At 38.8% G+C, this 23,692-nt stretch overlaps 2 protein-coding genes across 6 annotated transcripts in view; one reads left to right on the plus strand and one right to left on the minus strand.

The window, feature by feature from the left end:
* The window catches only part of CD274 (CD274 molecule), a 105,547-nt gene that overhangs the window by 12,977 nt on the left and 68,878 nt on the right, over nt 1-23,692 (plus strand). The window lies entirely within an intron of this gene.
* Nucleotides 19,777-23,692, minus strand: part of LOC119048042 (plasminogen receptor (KT)) — a 39,485-nt gene continuing 35,569 nt past the window's right edge. For 4 of the 5 annotated variants that reach the window (XM_053656286.1, XM_053656285.1, XM_053656284.1 and 1 more), the window contains one exon: nt 19,777-20,259. In XM_053656286.1, the coding sequence (XP_053512261.1) occupies nt 19,919-20,259 (341 nt within the window). In that variant the 3' untranslated portion in view covers nt 19,777-19,918. Of the gene's footprint in view, nt 20,260-22,095; nt 22,450-23,692 lie in introns of those variants that run through there. The other variant, XM_037143587.2, reaches the window with a different exon arrangement.

A 23,692-nucleotide genomic window follows, 5' to 3' on the forward strand; every position in this document is an offset into this window, starting at 1 on the left:
AAACCAGTATTACATGAAATATTAAAGGGTCTTCTTTAAAAAGAAAAAGAAAAAAATATACAAATATGAATAAAGTGACAATAAACACATATATATCAGCAGTTGAATGTAAAAAACAAAATAAACAAGAACAGAAACAGACTCATTGATACAAAAAACATTTGGATGGTTGCCAGATGGAATGAGGGTTAGGGAGATGAATAAACAGGTGAAGGGATTAAGAAGTATACAAATTTGTAGTTACAGAATAGTCATGGGTATGTAAAGTACAGCATAGGGTATATAATTAGTAATATTCTAATAACTGTGTGATGTCAGATGGGTATAAGATTTACTGGGATGATCACTTAGTAAGTTATGTAATGTCAAATCACTGAGTTTTACACATGAAGGTAATTTAATATTGCATGCCAACTGTAATTGAAAAATGAAAGATAATTTAAAGTATAAAAAGTAGCTATATGTAATATTTGTTAAAAAATGAAACAAGGGACTCCGAGTCAAGATGGTGACATGGCTCACCTCCTCGCACAACCACATTGATATTACAGCTAAAATATAAAATAACCATCACCCAGGAATGTCAGAAATCAAGTTGAATGGAAGTCTGACAACTACAAAACTGAAAAAACCACAACCATCCAGGCTAGTAGGACAGGCACAGATGTGGAACTGGCTAATCCCACACCCATATGGATAAAAATTTGGAAGAGACAGCTCAAGAGCAAGGAATCCCAAATCCATACCAGGCCTCCCAGTCCAGATTCCAGTGCCAGGAAGGTAAGTCTGCGCAACTTCTGGCTGTGAAAACCAGCAGGGATTGGTCAGTGGAGGAGGCTTGTGGAGCCCTAAGCATTGCTCTTGAGAAACTCACACATGGACTCACCTACTCAGACTCATTCCCTCTGAGCTCTACCACCATAGCAACTTGAAGGGTACCAGTAGTACACAGGGAGAGACTGAAGGGTCTGGCACTGGAGTGAGCACAGGCCATTGTCCCTTTGCTGAGAACCTTCCCGCAGAGAGCTAGTAGGCTGGTGCCATGTCTGAGACTCTTTCAACCTGGCTCTATCCCACCCTACCTAAGGGCCCACCAGAGCTGCTTCTCCATAAGAATGGTTGGTCTTCATTCCTCAATCCTATCAGACAAACAACAGCTGGCTTCAAAGAACCCTAGTGGCAGCCGGATTAGAGTCACAGCTTGGCTTCACTTGGGAATCTCCAGGACTAGCACAAGTAGTAGCCTTCTCAGATTGCTTTACAGCTCAAGCAGGGTGCCCTGGGCAAAACACAGGCAGGGGCTGACTTGGTCTGCGCTAACTGGGAAACACCAGGGTCAATGTAACCAGTGGACAGCTAAAGACCAGGTCAGATCACCACCACTCTGCCCCTGCACAGCTGATCCTCCGCAGAGGGCAGAGGTTGGTGGTGAGTGGTCACAGCCAGTCCTTGCAGCTGACTGGCCTGCATAATCCCTCCCATTGGTCTTCCAACAGCAATCAAGTCTCAACCATAAGAGGAGGGTGTACTCAGCCCACAGGAAGGGCATACCTGCGGTACCCAGCTTGGTTGATAGGGGACTCCACAGGACACCTACTACATTAGGTCATGCTACCAAGACAGCTCTACCTAATACAGAGAAACAAACACATGGAGGCTGACAAAAGGAGGAGACAAAGAAACATGGCCCTAACGAAAGAACAAATCAACACTCCAGAAAACCGGCTAGAGAAAATGGAGATAAACAATCTATTAGGTGCAGAGTTCAAAACATTGTTTATAAGGATGTTCAAGGAACTTAGTGAGGACTTCAACAGCATAAAAAAGACCCAGTCAGAAATGAAGTATACACTAATTGAAATAAAGGACAATTTATAGGGAAACAACAGTAGAATGGATGAAGCAAAAAATCAAATCAATTATTTGGAACATAAGGAAGCAAAAACATTTCAAATCAATGATTTGGAACGTAAGGAAGCAAAAAACAACCGATCAGAAAAACAAGAGGAAAAAAGAATCTAAAAAAAATGAGGGTAGTATAAACAGCCTCTGGGATAACTTTAAGAGCTCCAATATTTGTCTCATAGGGGTGCCAGAAGGAGAAGAGAAAGAGCAAGAAATTGGAAATCTATCTGAAAAAAAGTGAAAGAAAACTCCCCTAATTTGATGAAGGAAATAGACAAGCAAGTCCAGGAAGCAGAGTCCTAATTATGATGAGTGCAAAGAGGCCCACTTCAAGACACATCGTTATTGAGAGGCCAAAGATTAAAGATAAAGTGAGACTCTTAAAAGTGAGAGAAAAGAAGTTAGTTACTGGGAGGTTGCCACATGGGAGTGGGGCAGGGAGAATGTGTGAAGAGGTGAAGGGATTAAGAAGTACAAATAGGTGGTTAAAGAATAATCATTTGGATGTAGAGTACAGTAAAGGAAATGGAATAGCCAAAGAATTTGTACGCAGGACCCATGGACATGAATGATGGTGAGGGGATTGCCTGAGGGAGTGGGGGGTGCTGGCTGGAGGGGGGCAAAAGGGAAAAAATCAGGACAACTGTAATAGCATAATCAATAAAATGTAGTTTGAAAAGACAAATGAAACAAATTAAATGAAAATATTAATACTAAAAAAAGAAAACTATGGGACCTGGGGACTTAGAAGTAATTAGTTTGTGTCTGGAGCTTAAACTCTTAACCTGTTTGGTATGACCATAATTTGTCAAAAAAAAGGTTAAAATGGCACATGATATCATAAGTAAGAACAACATAAATCTTTTGAGACTAAAACCCTAAATTACAGGAAATAATAATTTAGAACAAAAAGCACACAAAAGCAAATAAACAAAAAACAGTTAAGGTAATTGCCTCAGAATGTTTCTATTGGTAGTAAAGATCTCTAGAGATCCAGTTAACTAAGACTAGCTAGCTATACAAACTTGCAGAAATTGTATACCCCACTTTACTTATGTGTGTCATGATATAAGAACGTGTGTCATGAATATAAGAACATGTGGCATAAGTTAAAGGTAGATGATAATAGTATCTTCTGATAAAGCTATTGAAGGATTAAATGATATAATACATTAAATGAGATGATACATAAGATAATAAATGTGGAAATACAGCACCTGACATGTAATACTAAAAAATTTAGCAGTTACAATTATTGCCATCTATATTCTGTTAGAATATGAGAATAAAATGAGATAATAGGTAGAATGCTCTTGAAAATAAGTGTTGTATTCATTTATATATCAGATACCCAGACTTAATTTGGCAACAGTTTATAATGTGCATTTAAAATTATTTTTTATCTTTTTATTTTCATTACATAAAGGATAGTTTGTAGTCAATATAGTCATGGTCTGGTCCTAAAATAAGAGGTTTTTTATTAATTCATTGGGGAAAAAGTCTTTGGCATTTAGCAGATATAAATGAAGTAAGTGAAATATCTTTAAGTACAAGAAGCATACATGTTTTATTCTAATTGTGTTGAAGACATAATGGAATAAAAACACTACTGGGAATCAAACTGGTGACCTTTCACTTTGTGGAATGATGTCCAGCCAACTGAACCACACTGGTCAGGGTGTTACTTAGTTACATGTTGAAATTAACTATGGAGAATTTAAGTAAAATAATTCATAGATTGGGGTCTGGTGTGGGCTACAGTAGTCTTAGAAGACTTTGTCTAGTACAATGATTTTCAACTGGTATAACGAGAATTTTTAAAACAGTGCAATACCTGACTATTTAGTCAGGGGCATGGAACTCTTTTCTCTTTGACTGTCAAATAAAAACATGATGACAATAGCTGTCCATTGTGAATGAATCAAAATTATACTTACTTTTGTGAGATCTGCAAAAAATTTATAATTTGGTGTGATGCGGAATTTTGTAATTAGTTTATGTGGGCCATGAGATGAAAAGGTTAAAAATCACTGGTTTGAGAGACAGAACTTAATTGGGCTTTGATGGCCAGGGAAGTAGAAGACAGGGTTGACATTCCAGGAAGAAGAAAAGATAGAAGATGGCAGACACAAGGGTATGCAAGGAAATGACCAAAGGATATTCTATAGAAAAGAACCCATTTAATAGTTGTACTAGGGGTTAGTAGAAAATGAAGTATGACTAGAGAATAAAGGGGGCTTTAAAATTTAGACTGACTTAGTTTTATCCTTTTTATCTTATGAAAAGTAGGAGGTTATAAAATAATTTGTGGATAAGGTACAGACAAAATGATATTGACGCTTAAAGTAATTTGACAGGAAGGCAAAGAATTGAAAGTGGAGAAACTAAGTAGAAGTCCACATTATTGATAGGATGGAAGGAGTGGGAATAAACAAAAGGACTGGTAAAAGTTATTTTTAAAGGAAACATCATAGGACTTGGTGACTGACTGCATGTAAACTGGAGGTGTGGGAGCTAGAGCAATTTAAAAAGACCAGGGCCTTAAATTGTAGAAACTGAAAATGCTGATGACATCAAGGGAAATCATGAGGGTGCTGTAATTTAATCCCACAGTAAAACTTTAGACATGATAAATTTCAGATTCCTGTAAAACAATCAAGAGGAACTGTCTAATACAGCAAATGGCCATATGGGTCTGAAAGCATGCTGAGATAACCCACCAGGAGATCCAGATTTGGAAGTCAACAGTGAAAAGCTTTGAGGTAAAGCCATAAAATTAATCAACTCTTTGACAGATGGATAGCATACCCAGTTTTAAGACAGAAACAAAGAGGGAATTTCATGTGGGAAGAAGTGAGGAAAGAGTTAAGGAAAGATAAAAGGAAATGAGTTAGAGAAGAATGTAAATAGAATGATGTCATTTCAGACATGCAAAAAGGGAAAAGAATTTTAAAAAAAGAGGGTTATCAACAGAGTCAAATATCAAAAAGTAGTAAAAGAGAAGTAAGTTAAGGTCAAATTTTGGGATTGGAATACAGTGTAGAATCTAACAGGTAAGGAACAGTTCATAGTGGATCCCAAAAGGAATGTGAGGTGAAGAACTAGGAGCAGTTCTATCAATTTAATAGAAAAGGAGTTGATGTAAAGACAGTTTTCATTATTTATTAAAAATATTAGAAATAGAGGAAGATTCCTGTGCAGAAGGAAAGGTTGATAATGTGTAAGGTCAGAGTAAGTAGCAAGAATATTAAGATATTTTTATTCTGCGTGTGTTTCCATTCAGCCTCCCCTCCAACCTTCCCACAAATTCAAATTAAATATCCAGAGCCATAGTATTTCCCTACCTGATGTACTTTTGTAGGGCAGAAAGCAGAAGCTTCTTGAAGTTTCTCCTCCGATAACCTGTAAATATGTGTCAGCCACAAATTAGGCATGTGTCCACAATGGACAGGAGAAACATAGAGATATAGATAGATAGAGATTTTCTTCATACTAGACAGAGGTTGATGGTCTTGAGTACTAAAAAACAGGTTTCTGATGTGTAGTGCTAAGTGGCATGTTCTGGAGAGGCAGATGTCAGAAGGGATGACTGTGAGGTACACTTAGGGGAATAAGAGCCTGAGCAGAAAACCATGCAAACTTCCTCCTGCAAAGTTCTCCTAATGACAGCAAGGCAGGCAAGCACCTAAACTAAGGGGACAATACAGGCTACGGTAGTAGGTATGGTGGGTGTCAATGAAAACTATATGTCCTGTGGACCTAATGCTTTGGTGATTTGGGGTATCAAAGGTTAAGGTATCCCCATTAGAATAATATCAGAATAATATCTGATGCTAAATTCCCAGCTAGGTGACAGAACTTAGATTTGTATCAGTTTGTTGAAAATGAAGAAGTTGGGGCAACTTCTGGCCAATATGGAGGCATATGTAGATACAGTTTGCATCCTCACACAACCAAAAGAAGGACAACAACCAATTTAAAAGCAAAAACAACCATAACTGCCAGAAAATTGAATTGTATGGAAGTCCAACAACCAAGGAGTTAAAGAAGAAACATTCATTCAGACTGGTAGGAGGGGCAGAGACAGGCACTGTGGATGGAGAGGACATGTGGCAAGACAGTGGCTGGCAGACCAGGCAGTTCCGCATTCACATGCTGATAAACTGGGAGAAACAACTGAGGAGTGAGGCAGACCACGCAACCCAGGATTCCAGGGTGGGAAAAGAAAGCCTCAAAACCTCTGGCTGTAAAAATCTATGGGGGTTGCAGTGGTGGAAGAAACTCCCGGTCTCATAAGAGAGTCTGTTGTAGAGACCCACAGGGTGCTAGGATGTACACAAATCAACCCAACCGAGAATCAGCATCAAAAGAGTGCAGTTCACCTGTGGGTAGCAGGGGAAGTGACTAAAAGCTGGACAAGAGCCAAGCAAATGGCATTGTTCATTCTCAGACCCCTCTCCCACATACAGAACCACAACATAGCAACATAGTTTGCCCTGCTCTAGCAAATACCTAAGTATTCACCCCTTAAAAATATAACAGGTGTGCCAAGACAAAGAAATATGGCCCAACTGAAAGAATGAATCAAAACTTTAGAAAAGGAACTAAGAGACAAGGAGATAGCCAACCTATTGGATGCAGAGTTCAAAACATTGGTAATCAGAGTGCTCACAGAAATTATTGAGTATGGCCAAAAAATAAAGGAAGAAGTGAAGGCTATACAAATTGAAATAAAGAAAAATCTACAGGGAACCAACAGTGAAGGGAACAAAGCTGTGACTCAGATCAACAATTTGGACCAGAAGGAAGAAATAAACATCCAACTGGAACAGAATGAAGAAACATGGATTCAAAAAAAAAAATGGGGAGAGGCTTAGTAACCTCTGGGACAACTTTAAATGTTCCAACATAGAAATCAGTGGTGCCAGAGGAGAAGAGGAAGAGCAAGAAAGTGAAAACTTATTTGAAAAAACAATGAAGGAAAACTCCAATCCAGCAAAGTGAATAGACATGCAAGTCCAGGAAGCTCAGAGAGTCCCAAAGAAGTTGGACCCAAAGAGGAACACATCAAGACACATCATAATTAAGTTACCCAAGATTAAGATAAGGAGAGAATCTTAAAAGCAGCAAGAGAAAAGGAGACAGTTACCTACAAACGAGTTTGCATCAGACTGTCAGCTGATTTCTCAAAAGAAACCCTGACAGGCAAGAAGGGACTGGAAAGAAGTATTCAAAGTCATGAAAGGCAAGGACCTACATCCAAGGTTACTCTATCCAGCCAAGCTATCATTTAGAATGGAAGGGCAGGCAAAGTGCTTCTCAGATAAGGTCGAGTTAAAGGAATTCATCATCACCAAGCCCTTCTTATATGAAATGTTAAAGGGACTTATTTAGGAAAAAGAAGATCACAACTATGAACAGTAAAATGAAAACAAACTCACAACTATCAACAACTAAACCTAAAACAAAAACTAAAACAAACTAAGCAAATGACTAGAGCAGAAACAATCCCAGAAATGGAGATCACATGGAGGGTTATCAGTGGAGGACTGGGAGGGGGAGAAAGGGGAAAAATAGAGAATAAATAGTGTAATTGGTGGATAGAAAAATAGACAGAGGGAGGGTAAGAATAGTATGGGAAATATAGAAGCTAAAGAACTTACATGTACAACCCATGGACATGAACTAAAGGGGGGAATGCAGGTGGGAGGTGGTGTGCACTGCAGAGGAGAATAAAGGAGAGAAAATGGGACAACTGTAATAGCATGATCAATAAAATGTATTTATAAAAAAGAAGAAAAGAGTTATTTAGCAAGTCCCATGAGAGGGCTTAATCAGAGATTTTTCTGTCAATTCATTTTGTTCATTTCAATGGGCTATATTGTACCATTTCTTTTATGCTTTCTGTCTTCTTGTTAAAAATGAGGCATTTGAAAAAACAGCAGTCTGTCCTATTTTTAAAAATTATATTTTATTCACTATGCTATGAAAGTTGTCCTGACTTTCCCCACTTTGCCCCACTGAAGCACCCACACTCCCTCAGGTAATCCCCCCACAGTTGTAAATGTCCATAGGTCATACATATAAGTTGTTTGGCTAACCAGTTTCCTACACTGGACTTGACATCTTCATGGATACTCTCTAACTACCGGTTTGTACTTTGTAAGCCCCTCGCCTCTTCACCCATTCCCCCACATTCCCATCCTGTCTGACAACCATCAAAACACTCCCTCTATCAATGATTCTGTCTCTGTTCTTCTTATTTGCTTAATTTATTTTTTTAGATTCAATTGTTGATAGATTTGTGTTTTTTTGCCATTTTATCATTCATGGTTTTGGTCTTTTTCTTAAATAAGTCTTAACATTTCATATAATAATGGTTTGGTGATGATGAACTTCTTTAGCCTTTTCTTGTCTGGGAAGATCTTTATCTGCCCTTCGATTCTAAATGATAGCTTTGCTGGGTAGAGAAATGGTGGTTGTAGGTCACTGTTTTGCTTGACTTTGAGTATTTCTTATTAATCTCTTCTAGCCTGGAAAGTTTCTTTTGAGAAATCACCTGACAGTATTATAGGGACTTGCCCGTAGGTAACTCTTGATGCTTTTAAGATTCTCTCTTTACTTTTAACCCTTGGCATTTTATTTTATTTCATTTTACTTTTTTGGGGGTGGTGGTGATATATTTTATTTTTTAATATATTTTATTGATTATGCTATTATAGTTGTCCCATTTCTCCCCCTTCATTCCCCTCCACCCTGCACACCCCCTCCCCCACTATTCCCCCCTTTAGTTTATGTTCATGTATCACAAGTTCTTTAGCTTCTACATTTCCCATACTATTCTTACCCTCCCCCTGTCTATTTTCTACCTACCAACTATGCTACTTATTCTCTGTACCTTTTCCCCCTCTCTCCTCCTCCCACTTCCCTGTTGCTAAGCTTCTATGTGATCTCCATTTCTGTGATTCTGTTCCTGTTCTAGTTGTTTGCTTAGTTTGTTTTTGTTTTTGTTTTAGGTGTGGTTGTTAATAACTGTGAGCTTGCTGTCCTTTCACTGTTCATCTTTTTTATCTTCTTTTTCTTAGATAAGTCCCTTTAACATTTCATATAATAAGGGCTTGGTGATGAACTCCTTCAACTTGACCTTATCTGAGAAGCACTTTACCTGCCCTTCCATTTTCAATGAAAGCTTGGCTGGATAGAGTAACCTTGGATGTAGGTCCTTGCCTTTCATGACTTTGAATACTTCTTTCCAGTCCCTTCTTGCCTGTCAGGTTTCTCTTGAGAAATCAGCTGATAGTTTAATGGGAACTCCTTTGTAGGTAACTGTCTCCTTATCTCTTGCTGTTTCTAGGATTCTCTCCTTCATTTTAATCTTGGGTAATGTAATTATGATGTGTTTTGGTGTGTTCCTTCTTAGGTCCTGTTGGGAACCCCTCTGCCTGGTTTCAGGGATTGTAACTGCCCCCCATGGATAAGGCTGAGTGAGCAACCTGTGGACTGTGAGCCACTAAAGACACAAAGCTATCTCCCTGGCAGGAATGCTGCTTCTGCTTCATCCATCTCTCGCCCCCAGTGCTTGGTTGGTTAGTCAATGATGGGTACGACCCCTCAGATGGGGTGCAACCTAAGCCAGACTCTATCACTTGGAAGGCCCTCAAGGAAGGACTTGGGGGGCTGCAGCAAAGAGGGGGGATGGACCCTCATCCCCTGGCTATTCTGACATAGCCTGAGTCCCCATTTTTGTCTGGGAGAAGTGCTTCCTGAATCTAATCCACTTAAGCCTAAAAACTTATGACTGAGAGGGCAGTGCAGTCCTCTGCCGGCTAGAGTGGGGTCCAGGGTGATCAGGCATAAGAAAGAGTTCCCAAAGTCCTGTGAAGCCTGCTTTGCTAAGAGTGCTTTCATTCATATGATAAGGGTCCAGGCAGGAAATGAGTATGTCTCCCAAACTTTTTGCAACCCCTTTACCTGACAGACATTGACTCAGATTAAGCCCTCAGATTTCTTTGAAATGTTATCTATTGTTTGATCCTTGTCACCTGACATTGATGAGCTTTATCTGTATTCCTATGTGTTACAAACCTAATAAAAGCCCTTGAGGAAGGGGCTCTGGGTCTTTCTCTTTTGAGAGATTGACCATCTCTCCTCCCCAAGCAGATCATGTCTTGGCAGTTTTATTTTCATCTGTGGCAGAAAGGGGGACTTGTGGGCAAGGTTGCCCCCACAGGGTCTAACTTCTTGGAGACTCTTTGAGCTTCCTGGACTTCCTGGAAGTTTATTTCCTTTGCCAGATTGGGGAAGTTCTTTATCATTTGTTCAAATAACATTTCCATTTGTTGCTCTTCCTCTTCCCCTTCTGGTACCTTTATAATTCAGATGTTGGAACATTTAAAGATGTTCTGGAGGTTCCTAAGCTTCTCCTCATTTTTTTTTGAATTCTTGTTTCTTCATTCTTTTCTGATTGGATGTTTGTTTCCTCCTTTTAGTCCACTCCATTGATGTGAATCCCAGTTTCCTTCCCATCACTATTGGTTCCCTGCACATTTTCCTTTATTTCACTTAGCGTAGCCTTCATTTTTTTCATTTAGAGACCAAATTCAACCAATTCTGTGAGCATCCTGATCACCAGTGCTTTTGAACTGTGCATCTGATAGGATAGCCATCTGTTCATAGCTTAGTTGTATTTTTTCTGGAGCTTTTTAAAAAAAGATTTTTATTTATTTATTTTTAGAGAGAGGAAGGGAAGGAGAAAGAGAGAGAGAGAAACATCAATGTGTGGTTGCCTCTCATGTGGTCCCCACTGGGGACCTGGCCTGCAGCTCAGGCATGTGCCCTGACTTGGAATCCAACCTGCAACCCTTTGGTTCACAGCCCACCCTCAATCCACTGAGCTATGCCAGCCAGGGCTATTCTGGAGCTTTTATCTGTCCTTTCATTTGGGCCATTTTTTTTTGTCTTGACATGCCTGTTACATAGTAAGGGGTGGCCAGCTGATCCAGTCACCACGTAGTAATGCTATATGTGGGGAAGGGGTCTGAAAGGAAACAATGGCACTTGCTGCGCTCAGCCAGATTTCAGTCAATTCCGCCACTTCCCCCAAGCAAACTGGGCCCTTCTGGTCCTGATTCCCGGGTGGGTGGGCTTGTGTACATTTTAGGACCCTGTGAGTCTCTCCAGCAAACTCTCCTGTGATATTAGGAGTCCCTTCTGGCACTTCAACTCCTACAGGTGTTTTCAGTTGGTGTTCGGAAGTTTTATTTCCTTGTACTGGAGCCCAGGGTTATGAAGTCTATCTCGCTCCCCAGTTTTGCCTGGTTTATCTGTGTATGAATGTGGGACCTCCTGTCTGTCAGCCACCTTGTGCGAGGTGCACCTCCACAATATGCCACCTCGCTGGGTCCTCCGGCCACTGCTTTTTTTTTTTTTTTTTTGCTGCCTGGACACCTGACTCCGCTCGTCCAACTGTCTGGATGAATGTGTCTACTTTAACTCCTTGGTTGTCAGACTTCCATACAGTTCAATTTTCTGTCAGTACTGGCTGTATTTTTGTTTCTAAATTTTTGTTGTCCTTACTTTGGTTGTGTGAGGAGGCACAGTGAAACCTTTGACATTTTAATTATGACGTATCTTGGGGTGGGCCTCTGCATCCATCTTGTGTGGGACTCTCTGTGCTTCCTGGACTTGCATGCCTATTTCCTTCACCAAATTAGGGAAGTTTTCCTTCATTATTTTTTCAGATAAATTTCCAATATCTTACTCTTTTCCTCTCTCAGCCCTGTAATGTGACAATGGTCCTCTTGAAGTTGTCACAGAGGCTGCTTATACTCTCCTCATTTTTTTGGATTTCTTTTTCTTCTTGTTGTTCTGATTGGATGTTTTTTACTTCCATATGTTACAAATCATTGATTTGATTCTTGGCTTCAACCACCCTACTGTTGTTTCACTGTAAATTGTTCTTTATTTCAGTTAGTGAATTCTTTGTTCCTGGCTGGATCTTTTTTATGCTGCTGAGGTCCTCACTGAGTTCCTTAAGAATCCTTGTAAGCAGTGTTTTGAACTCTGCCTCTGATAGATTGCTTATCTCCATTTTGTTTAGCTCTTTTTCTGTAATTTTGATCTGTTCTTTCATTTAAGCCATGTTTCTTTTTCTTATTTTGTCAGCCTCCTTGTATTTGTTTCTACGTATTAGATAGAGCTGCTTTGACTCTGTGTCTTGGTAGTGTGTCCTAATGTAGTAGATGTCCTATAGGGTTCAATGGCACAGCCTCCCCTATCACCCAAGCTGGGTACTCCAGGTATGCCCTTCCTGTGGGCTGAGTACACCCTCTTCTTATGGTTGAGACTTGATTGCTGTTGAAAGATCAATGGGAGGGATTATGCAGGCCATTCAGCTGCAAAGATTGGCTGTGCCCACTTACCATCAACTTCTGTTCTTCAAGGAGGATCAGCTGTGCAGGGGCGGGGTTGTGGTGCTCCAATGTTGTCTGAAGCTATGCAGTGGGTGCATTGGCCATGGTGTTTCCCTGGTGGTGCAGGCCAAGGTTATTCTCCACCTGTGTTTTGCCTGGGGCCACCCTGCTTTGAGCTATAAAGCAATCTGAGATGCTCCACTTGTGCTGGTCATGGAGATTCCCATGTGAAGTCAAGCTGTGAATCTAGGCTGCTACTGCTAGTGCTGGGCCTGTGGCTCACTAAAGCCAGCTGTTGCTTATTTGATAGGATTTAGTAAGTTGTAAATTATGAGCCAAGACCAGCCATTCATACAGAAATACAGCTTGGGCGGGCCTCCAGGTTGGGTGGACAGAGTCTTTGGGAATCTCCAAGGAGGATCAAGTAGTGTTAACCAGGTTGATGGAGTCTCTGATATGGCACCAGCTTGTTGGCTCTGTTGGGGGATGGTTTTAAAAAGGGAATATGGTATCTGTTTGATGCCAGACATTTCAGTTTTTCCTTGTATATCGCTGATGCCTTTCTTTTTTTTTTTGGAGTTGGATACTTTTTTTATTTTTTAAATATATTTTATTAATTATGCCATTACAGTTCTATTTCCCCCCTTCATTCCCCTCCACCCTGCACACCCCCTCCCCCACCATTCCTCCCTTTAGTTTATGACCACATGTCTCAAGTTCTTTAGATTCTATATTTCCCATACTTTTCTTGCCCTCCCCCTGTCTATTTTCTACCTATCGTCTATGCTACTTATTTTGAGTACCTTCTCCCCTTCTCCTCCTCCCACACCCCTGTTGCTAACTCTCCATGTGATCTTCATTTCTATGGTTTTGCTCCTGATTTAGCTTTCCTCTTAGTTTGCTTTTGTTTTAGGTGTGGTTCTTAATAACTGAGTTTGCAGTCCTTTCACTGTTCATCTTTTTTATCTTCTTTTTCTTAGGTAAGTCCCTTTAACATTTTATATAATAAGGGCTTGGTGATAATGAACTCCTTAAATTTGATCTTATCTGAGAAGCACTTTATCTATCCTTCCATTCTAAATGAAAGCTTTGCTGGATAGATCAATCTTGGATGTAAGTCTTTGGATTTCATGACTTGGAATACTTCTTTTCAGCCCCTTCTTGCCTGTAAGGTCTCTTTTGAGAAATCTGCTGACAGTCTGATGGGAACTCCTTTGTAGGTGACTGTACCCTTATCTCTTGCTGCTTCTAGGATTCTCTCCTTCATCTTAATCTTGGCTAATGTAATGATGATGTGCCTTGGTGTGTTCCTTCTTGGTTCCAACTTCTTTGGGACTCTCTGAGCTTCCTGGATTTCCTGGAAGTCTATTTCCTTTGCCAGATTGGAGAAGTTCTCCTTTATTATTTGTTCAAATAAGTTTTCCACTCATGGCTGTTCCTCTTCCCCTTCTGGTACCCCTATAATTCGGATGTTGGAGCGTTTAAAGATGTCCTGGAGGTTCCTAAGCCTCTCCTCATTTTTTTGAATTCTTGTTTCTTCATTCTTTTCTGTTTGGTCATTTTTTTCCTCCTTCTGGTCTACTCCTTTGATTTGAGTCCCAGTTTCCTTTACATTACTATGGGTTTCCTGTGTATTTCCCTTCATTTCAATTAGTTTAGCTTCCATATGTTCCTCTAATTTGTGACTAAAATCAACCAGTTCTGCGAGCATCCTGATCACCAGTGTTTTGAACTGTGCATCTGAAAGTTTGGCTATTTCTTGGTCACTTAGAGTTATGGGCTCTGGGGCTCTGAATTGTTCTTGAGCCATGTTTTGATCTGTTCTTGCCTGTTATGTATGAGGAGAGGTGCCTTAGTTGTTCACCAGGGCGGGGCCACCCAGGTCGCTGATTTGTGATGCTATATGTGGAGGCGGGGTCAGAGAAAGACAATGGTGGTTCCCTCTGCCGCTTCCCGCTGTTGGGGTCTACACGGTCTGTCTCGCCACCACTAGCTCCTTCACCAGTTTATCTGCTCGTGAATGTGTGACCACGGTCCTCCCTCAGTGGGTCTACCCACTCTCCACACCTGGGATCCACCCACAGCTGCTGGCCCACCTGGGTTGCACGCCCGGGTTGGTCTGGTGGATCTTTCCTGCCCAACCCGGCTCTGCTGCTGGCTCTGCCCCTCTCACCAGTTTGGCTGAAGGGTTCGTTGTCAGACTTTCGTGTAGTTCAATTTTCTGTGGTTTGGCTGTGTTTTTGTTGCTAAAACTTTGTTGTTTTTAAACTTGGTTGTGTGAGAAGGTGAAGTGCTTCCACCTACGCCTCCATCTTGGTGGAAGTTTGCTGATGCCTTTCAATCTGCTACTCTAGTGCTGGAGCTCAGAGGGACCGAATCTGAGTAGGTGAATCGTGTGTAGGTTCTTTTGGAGCAACTGTTTGGAGGTCCAGCAGTTTCTTCCACTGACTCAATTCCCACTGTTTTTTTGTAGCCAGAAGTTATGGGGACTTATCTTCCTGGTACTGGAAACCTGGGCTGGGGGTCCTGGCATGGTTCTGGGACTCCTCTCTTCTGAGATATCCTCCCTAATTTTTATCTACCACATGTGCGTGAGGGACCAGCCTGTTCCGAGTCTGCACTCCTCCTACTAGCCTGGATGGATGTGGTTTCTTAATTGTCAGACTTCCATTCAACTCGATTTCTGATATTGTGAGTGATGGCTATTCTATATTTTAATTGTAACTTTGATGTGGTTGTGGAGGAGGTGGGCCGCATCTATCTATGATACCATCTTTACTGGAAGTCTCCCTATCCTATCTTTTGGTTGCTTCTGTATTATTGAAGTGGTTTTTTTTTTTAAATAAAACTAGTATTGCTCTGAGCATAGTGATCAGCCCAATGTGAAAGATTAAAGCCTTCTGATGTCTTATTTTTGTATGTGTGTCTTTTTTAGTTCCCCTTATACATATATAGTTCTTTGGGCCTTAATTTCCCACAGAAATTTGCCCCAGCATTAGATGGTCTATTATACCACTATATCTATATCTATAATATCTGCTCAAGCATCTGTAGGTATGTAATTTTTGTCATTTTCCTGCAGATTTCATGAGTAGTGCTCACCTCTTTTTCCCATCTGAAATTGATATTAGGGGAGATAGAAGCCAGTCCTTCAGATAGCCTTTAGCTTTACAAAATAATTTGAAAATAAAGTTTGCTCCATGTGATCCACTTGAAAGAGGGAACTGATGACAGGGGTGTTGGCCCTTCCAGACCAAGAGCACTGTTGCACCACCAAGGCTGTGTGGAAGGGGCAGTAAAAACACGGCAAAATTGTTTTACCCTCTTGAAAGTGGCTTCTTGACTATGCATTCACTTAGTTGTTGTGAGCCTTTGGCTGTTTTTGATATTCCTCTAAAAGTTTAGCAGTTTCTGTTTTTGTAACACTAAAGCAGATTTATTGAAAAAATTTTAAAAACTTGTTTAGTTCTATACCATATTCTCAATAAATTGACACAAGTCTCTGAAAGTGCTGTTTTAGTTTCCGAATACTAAAACTTCAGCAGATAGGTATGTATGAAATGTATAGTTTTAATGAAGGTGAACCTCAAAAAAAGGAATTCTAATGGAAATTGCAAGATGGGAGAATCCACCACTCCCCCAGACAGGTGAGTGTTTGAAGGTATACAGTATCTTTGAGTAAAGGGAGGAGGAAATGCCTTGGGACAACACTCCCATTTGAGTACCTTGCTGACAAATCCTATTAATTCCATTTACTCAATTCAGACTTGACCTCACCTTAATTTGAGCAAAAGTGTTATAAAAATTATGTAGTTAGGAAATAGAAAATTAAAAAGTCTTTGGCCTTATAATACCTACTCCTGATTCAGAATGACAAGATTAAGGAAAGTGTCATATCAAAACAGGGTTACTATGTGAGTAGATACCATATATTTAGACAGCTTTAATCTGGCTTGATTCTTTTTTCTTTTTATTGAATTTATTGGGGTGACATTAGTTAATAAAATTATATAGGTTTCAGGTGGACAAATCTATAATCCCTCATCTGTATATTGTGCTGTGTGTTCACCACCTCAAGTCATGTCTCCTTCTGTCATCAATTATTCCCCCATACACTTTTCTACTTGCTCTCAACCCCTGCTTTCCCTCTGGTAACCACCATACCACTGTCTGTGTCTAAGAGTTTTTTTTCTTTAGTCCCTTTGTCTTTTTCACCTAGCCCCTCGACTCCCCTCCATGCTGACAGCTGTCAGTCTGTTCTCTATTTATAAGTCTGTTTCTATTTTTGTTGTTGTTGTGCATTAGATTCTACATATAAGTGAAATCATGTGGTATTTGTCTTTCTCTGACTGACTAATTTCACTTACCATGATAATTTCCAGGTCCGTCCATGATGTCACAAAGGGTAAGATTTCCTCCTTTTTTTTTTTATGGACTAGGAGTATTCTATTGTGTATATGTACCATAGCATTTTTATCTACTCATCTGCTGATGAACACTTGGGCTGCTTCAAAATCTCGGCTACTGTAAATAATATTGCAATGAATATAGGGGTGCATATATTCTTCTGAAATAGTATTTATGATTTCTTCAGATATATTCCTAGAAATTGAATCACTGGGTCATAAGGCAGTCTATTTTTAATTTTTTGCAGAGACTTGATACTGCTTTCCACAGTGGCTGCAGCAGTCTGCATTCCCACCAACAATTCAAAAGTGTTCCCTTTTCTCCACATCCTCACTAATACTTGTTGTTGATTTCTGACAGGTGTGAGTTGATCTGCCATTGTGGTTTTAATTTGCATTTCTCTGACAATTAGTGACATTGAACACTTTTTCCGCATCTATTAGCTATCTGTGTGTCCTTTGGAGAAGTGTCTATTCAGATCCTTTACCCCCTTTTTAATTGGATTTTTTATTATTTTGGTGTTGAGTTATATGAGTTCTTTATAAATTTTGGACATTAACCTTTTATTGCATGTATCGTAGGAAAATATGTTCTTCCATTCAGTGGTTTTTCCTTTCATTTTTTTGATGGTTTCCTTTTCTGTGCAAAAACTTTTTAGTATAATGCAGTCCTATTTGTTTATTTATTCTTTTGCTTTCCTTGCCTGAGAAGATATATCAGAAATAATGTTAGTAAAATTTCAGACATTTCTCTTACTATGTTTTCCTGTGTCATTTTTATTCTTTCAGGTATTACATTTAAATCTTTAATCCATTTTGAATCTATTCTTGTGTATGGTGAAAGGAGGTGGTGTAGTTCATTTTTTGCACATATCTAATTTTTCCAACATTATTTATTGAATAGACTACCTTTATTTCATTGTATGTTTTTGCCTCCTTTTTCAAATATTAATTGACTATAAAGGTGTGGGCTTATTTCTGGGCTTTCTATTCTGTTCATTGATATATGTGTCTGTTTTTATGCCAGTACCATACTGTTTTGATTATTATGGCCTTGTAGTATAGTTTGATATCAGGGAGCATGATTGATATCTTTAACTTTGTTCTTCTTCCTCAGGATTGCTGAGGCTATCTTTTGTGTTTTCATATAAATTTTTGGAAGACTTGTTCTAATTCTATGAAATACACCATTGGTATCTTGATTGGTATTGTACTGCATGTATAGTTTGCTTTGGGTGGTATGAACATTTTTTTTTAAAATTTAACAAGTGTGTTTATTTAGCTTGGCAACATTCTGGGCCTTAGGAAGAATCAGGGAAGAGATGGGAGGAGGAAGAAGTGGTTCCAATCATGTTACTTAAAAAAAATAATCAAAGCAAAGCAAAAACTCTCTCATGGATTGCAATTAATATGCAAACAAAATCATAAGTATGAACTGTCTTGGCAAAAAGCTATACACTAAAATTGACAAATACTAAAAAAAAATTTTATTGTTGCTCATATATAGTTTACTGCCTTTTCCCCCACCCCAGCTTTCCCCCTCCCTCCCCTGTTTCTCTCTCCTTCCCCTGTTTCCACTCTCCCCTAGTTATTGCCTATGTGTCCTTTATAATTGTAGTATGAACATACTAATGATGTTAATTCTTCCTATCCATCAACATGGCATATGCTTCCACTTATTTGTATGTTCTTCAATTTCTTTTCAGTGTCTTACAGGTTTTTGAGTATAGGCCTTTTACTTCCTTGGTTAAATCTTTTCCTAGGTATTTTATTTTTTTATGCAGTTGTAAATGGGATTGTTTTCTTAGTTGTTCTGATAGTTCATAATTGGTGTATAAAAATGCAACTGATTTCTAGATATTTGTTTTGTATCCTGCTACTTTACTGAATTTATTTATCAGTTCTAGTAGTCTTTTGGTAGAATCTTTAGGGTTTTCTATATATAATATCATGTCATTGCAAATAATGTCAGTTTTACTTCTTCCTTTTCAGTTTGGATGCCTTTTATTTTTTTATGCTTATCTGATTTCTGCAGGTAGGACTTTCAGTACCGTATTGAATAAGAGTGGTTAAAGCAGACATTCCTGTCTTGTTTCCAATCTTAAGGAAATGTTTATTGGTTTTGCCCATTGAGTATGATCTTGACTGTGGGCTTCTCATTTATGACCTTTATTACATTGAGGTGTGTTCCCTCTATTCCCACTCTGCTGAGAGTTTTTATCATAAATGGGTGCTGGATCTTATCAAATGCTTTTTCTGCATTTATTGATATGATCATGTGGTTTCTATCTTTCATTTTATGTGGTTTATTGCATTTATTGACCGCAGATACTACGTCAACCTTAAATCCCCAGAATAAATCCCATTTGATAATGGTATATGATATTTTTGATGTATTGCTGAATCCAGTTTGCTAATATTTTGTTGAGGATTTTTACATTTATATTTTTTATCAATATTGACCTTTCATATTCTTTCTTTGTAGTGTCTTTATCTGATTTTGGAATTTGAATAAATTGGCTTCATAAAGAGAATTTCGGGAAGTTTTCCCTTTTCTTGAATATTTTGAAATAGTGTGAGAAGGATATATTAGTTCTTTTTTGAATGTTAGGCATTGTATACACTGAATTATTTTTTTATTTTTCTTTTGCTCATAAAGTAATTTGTTTAATATCAAGTAGGGAAAGAACATTTGGATATTAGATCTGGAGAAAAAAGTGGGTGACAGATTATAACTTATCAAATACAGATTTCAAAAGTAGACATCCAGAATGAAGGGGGGGAAATAGAACAACTGTAATGGCATAATCAATAAAATATATTTTAAAAAAAAGTAGACATCCCTTCTTACTAATGCAAGACATAGAGTTTTACTGTCTAGTTAAAAAACATTTTAAGTTGAGTTGTGTGTGTTTAAAATGATAAAGATTTTTATTGCTATTTTAAGTTATCAGCATTAAAAAGCAATTAATATAATTATACTATTAATAAAAAAGACAAAAATACTTTTTAGCATTAAAGTGTTTATTAGCAGAAACTACAATAATGCTAGGAATACCTTCTTACAAAATTAAAAAGCCAAACACCAATAATCATTTCTCATATTCTAATAATAGGTGGGGTGACGAAGGCATTTGTGAATGGGCCATTGAGAACACATGTGAACATAGGATGAAATACACAATTAGTGCCATCTCAGCAGAATGCGGCCACCTCTGTTTCGGTACAACCTACAGAACAACACTTGCTAGATAGTACGGAAGGGACATGCCTCTTTTGTAGGAAATGTTTAGCTAAGTGTACATTTTTAAATTCTGAAACACTTTTGTGTCCTGCTCCAATAGTATGGAATCTATTTTCCTTGAGTTCTTCAAAGTTAAGATTTGTATCCTCCGATGTATCTTGCTGTAGTATCTCTTTCAATACTGGATGCCTCTCATCCAGTGTTCTCTTCAGTTTCTGTGGCAAAGTAGGAATCAATTCCATTATTGTGTTTAAGTTTCCTGCATTTTTCATGGTGGAAAATGTCACGATTTCTAAGTTAAAAAGAGAAGGGGAAAGGAAAATATTCATGTCAATGAACATCAGGAAAACTATAAAATTTTGCATAGACATAAAAGAAAGCATTGCCTCAGTAAACTTAAATATCAAAACCATCAGCAAGTACCCTTATATCTAAACAATTTAGTTTATTATAGTTGGGCAGCTTAAAGTTCTACCACATTGCTAAGGTTGTAGTGCTTCATTCCCTTTGCCCATCTGTTTCCTCACCTTATACCCCTTTAATGCTTTCATCAAAGCCCTTTGACTCTACTTGACATGCTTGAAGTCACATCTGGTTTGTCAGAAACACTCAGTTTGACCATATGTTAATTCTTCTTACCCGAGTAATTTTCTTCCATTGCTAAGTAAGCTCAGAGTTATGATAACAACCCTTGAAGAGTATATTATTTTAAACCATCAAATGTTCCATGGTGGAAAATCACTGCTTGAAGGTAAAGTTAAAATGGCAGAATTTTCAAATGCTCTAATATCTTAGGTAGGCGATACCAGTCTTTGACTTCCTCATACATCTACTATTTAACAATTTCTTTCCCACAAACTATTTACTCCAAATTGTAGTTGGGTCCCTTGTGATTTTAATGACCCTAGTATTTTTGGCAGCTGAAATTAAATAATTTAATTCATAATCAGGCCTTTGTTCACATGTTAACCACTTTTCCTGCTCAATTTCTTTTGTTTTCATGAATATACTCCTAAGTTGCTGATGTACTATCTCTTTGTCAAGCAAAGAGATAGCTTCAGGGTCACTAGGAGAATTTATTAGTTTGTTTTATCAAAGGAAAATATGTCTTCAAGGTAGCTGTGACCAGCTGCTGATGCCCAGGAGTCTGATATGAAAAAAAACATCATCTGTGACTAAAGAAACACAACCTTCTCTCTCTGTTCCCTGGAATTCTTCCTCCCATACTCCCTAGCTACATAAAAACTCCCTACATTTGCTTTTAGAGAGAGATGGATTTGAGAGATCTTGCTCTCCCATCTTCTCATGTCAGCCAAATTGAATACATTTTTCTGTCTCCAAAAACCAGTGTCTCAATCTCTTGCCCTACTAGCACATTAATACAGAAACCTGAATTTTGGGAGGTGATTCTGCAACGATATCAGTAGTTTACCTGTGTTTGTCTGAAAGGCAAACTTCTTTGACCAAGAGTCCCTTTTATTTTTTCCTGAAGGGACCAGGCCCTTTTCTTTCTCTCTAATCCCTTCTCTCACAAATTGAGCTTCAAGACACAGTTCAAAGCTGTGGGAAGCTAGGCTCTCCCCTTTGGTGAAGTTCACCCCCCCAAAAAATTAAAACAAAAGAGGAGGTTTTCGATGGCATGAGCCATGGCCCAGCTTTCCCTACCCCCACCCCCCACAAAGGAAGGGAGTTATTACATCCAAAATCTACCACTCCGGGATCCTATGGGAGGTCTGGGACCCTATGGGAAGTATCCTGAGTTCTGCCCCAGACATCCTTGGTAATCAGCTCATACCTCACTTCCCCTTGTCTTCTCAAGATGACCTGGCCAGTTGCTCCAGCCATTGTCCAGCTCTCCCATTGTGCAGCCCACAGACCTATGACTCTGGGGTCTGGTCCCAGTTCTTGCCCACCCTTATGGGTCTTTGGGCAGCATTATCTCTTCTGTGGCTTCTTCCTTCTCCCCACCAAGTCACCCTGGTGGCCAGGAGGTGAAAGGTACCAAACGCCTCAGATGAGACTGTCACTACTGCTTTCCCTTGCTCCGGTGAGATCCCCAGCAAGACCTTTACTAGGAAAAACAAATTATATGGGAATACCCCAACTTTTAGGCACCAGCAGCTCTCACCTGCAGATGGTTCAGATCTCATCTTACGACGCTGCTTCCTCATTTCACCTGCCCAGACATGCGAGCCACAAAGATGGATGAAGAAATGGATGAATTCCCGGTCGCATTTAATAAAAATTTCCCCTTCCTGGCCTTGGATCTCTCTTGGAAGTTGGCTCAGTAGAAGCCAAGTTCCTAGCAGGTGGAACAAGAACAGATGCGGCATCCTGGTCCCACTGTCTCCTGCTCTAGGCATTTCAGTGTTTGTTTAGAGATTGCTGCTGCTGTTGTCTATCAAACTCTGCCTGTGTGCTGATCCTGGACTTCAGGCTGCTTTCCCTTGGTTGCACTAAGCTTTTATATAGCTCCTGGGCTTCCACTTAGACCTTGAGTCAATGGTCTAAGCTCCACCTATTTCCCCACCCACCTCCTTTCAATCCACCCTCAGCAACCCCCTCCCCCAGCTCTAATTTATTCTTCCAACCTTTTCTCCATTGGCCCATCTATCTGTCCTTGGCTCTCTTACAGCTGTATTTTTATCTTTTTCTTATTCTCAAGCCCCTTTGTATACTTATGTAAAGTTAGTCAATATTTGAAGTCTTCCCTTTATTGTAAAACTAGGCTGGCCATTACACTAAATTTTCTCAACAAAAATGAAATAGAAATCATTCATATTTTAGGGTTATCCAGCATGAACATGTGATGCTAAATCTTAATAAGATTATAGTTAGATTAATTAGTATAGTATGTGGTATATCAATCCATAAAAACATAATGAATGTACTGATAAATTGTTGATGAGAGGGAAAACTAATGAATTTTTATCTAAATTGTGGTAGAAACATTAAAACTCTCAATGCATCACTTTAGACTTTTACAATATCTTAAGTTTGCCATGTACTTTCTCCACTGATTTTCCTTCACCTCCTGTGGGAAGTAGTTTGATAGTAACCAGTTTGTTAAATAGTTTAATTTGAGATTGTATTCTTTATCTAGAGACTGGAGAATACACATACACACACACAAACAAACAAACCAGAAAATAAAAGGAAAGAAGTGATGGAATCACACAATTCCAGGAAGAATATTTTGGTAGAACATTACACCACAAAAATCATGGTGATTTTTCTTCTTTTTACTGTGTTTTATGTTTGCTGTATTTGGTGAGATAGTTTTTTTTTTCAATGATACAAGCCTTTTTATTTGGTTAGAAACATTCTCTGGATAACATATTAGATAAAATAAGGTTTGATAGGAAAAACCAAGAGTTGGATATAGAATAGTCATTAAACATATGGCCTGGAAATCATGTGTAGCTTAAACCAGTTTCAAAATACATGTTTCTTTCCAGGAATAGCAAAAATGTAACCAAAGATTGTCTTTTTAAATATGATACATATTGCTACTTAAAATAATTTTATATATGCAGTTGGAATCTTTCTTTTGTCCAGAAAATGTTTTGTCAACATTTAATTGTGAAGTCTTCCTTTGGTATACTCTAGAAATTACAGAATTACAAAGATTACACAGTTTTTCTAATAGATGCAGAGTCAGTGTAATATAGGAATATTATATATTGCTTCAAAAAAGTATGGTAAGAAAGATATCAGTAATTTTC

This window comes from Artibeus jamaicensis, unplaced genomic scaffold, assembly GCF_021234435.1.
Source record: "Artibeus jamaicensis isolate MK-2021 breed Jamaican fruit bat unplaced genomic scaffold, CSHL_Jam_final scaffold_1964, whole genome shotgun sequence".
Classification (NCBI taxonomy): Eukaryota; Metazoa; Chordata; class Mammalia; order Chiroptera; family Phyllostomidae; genus Artibeus; species Artibeus jamaicensis.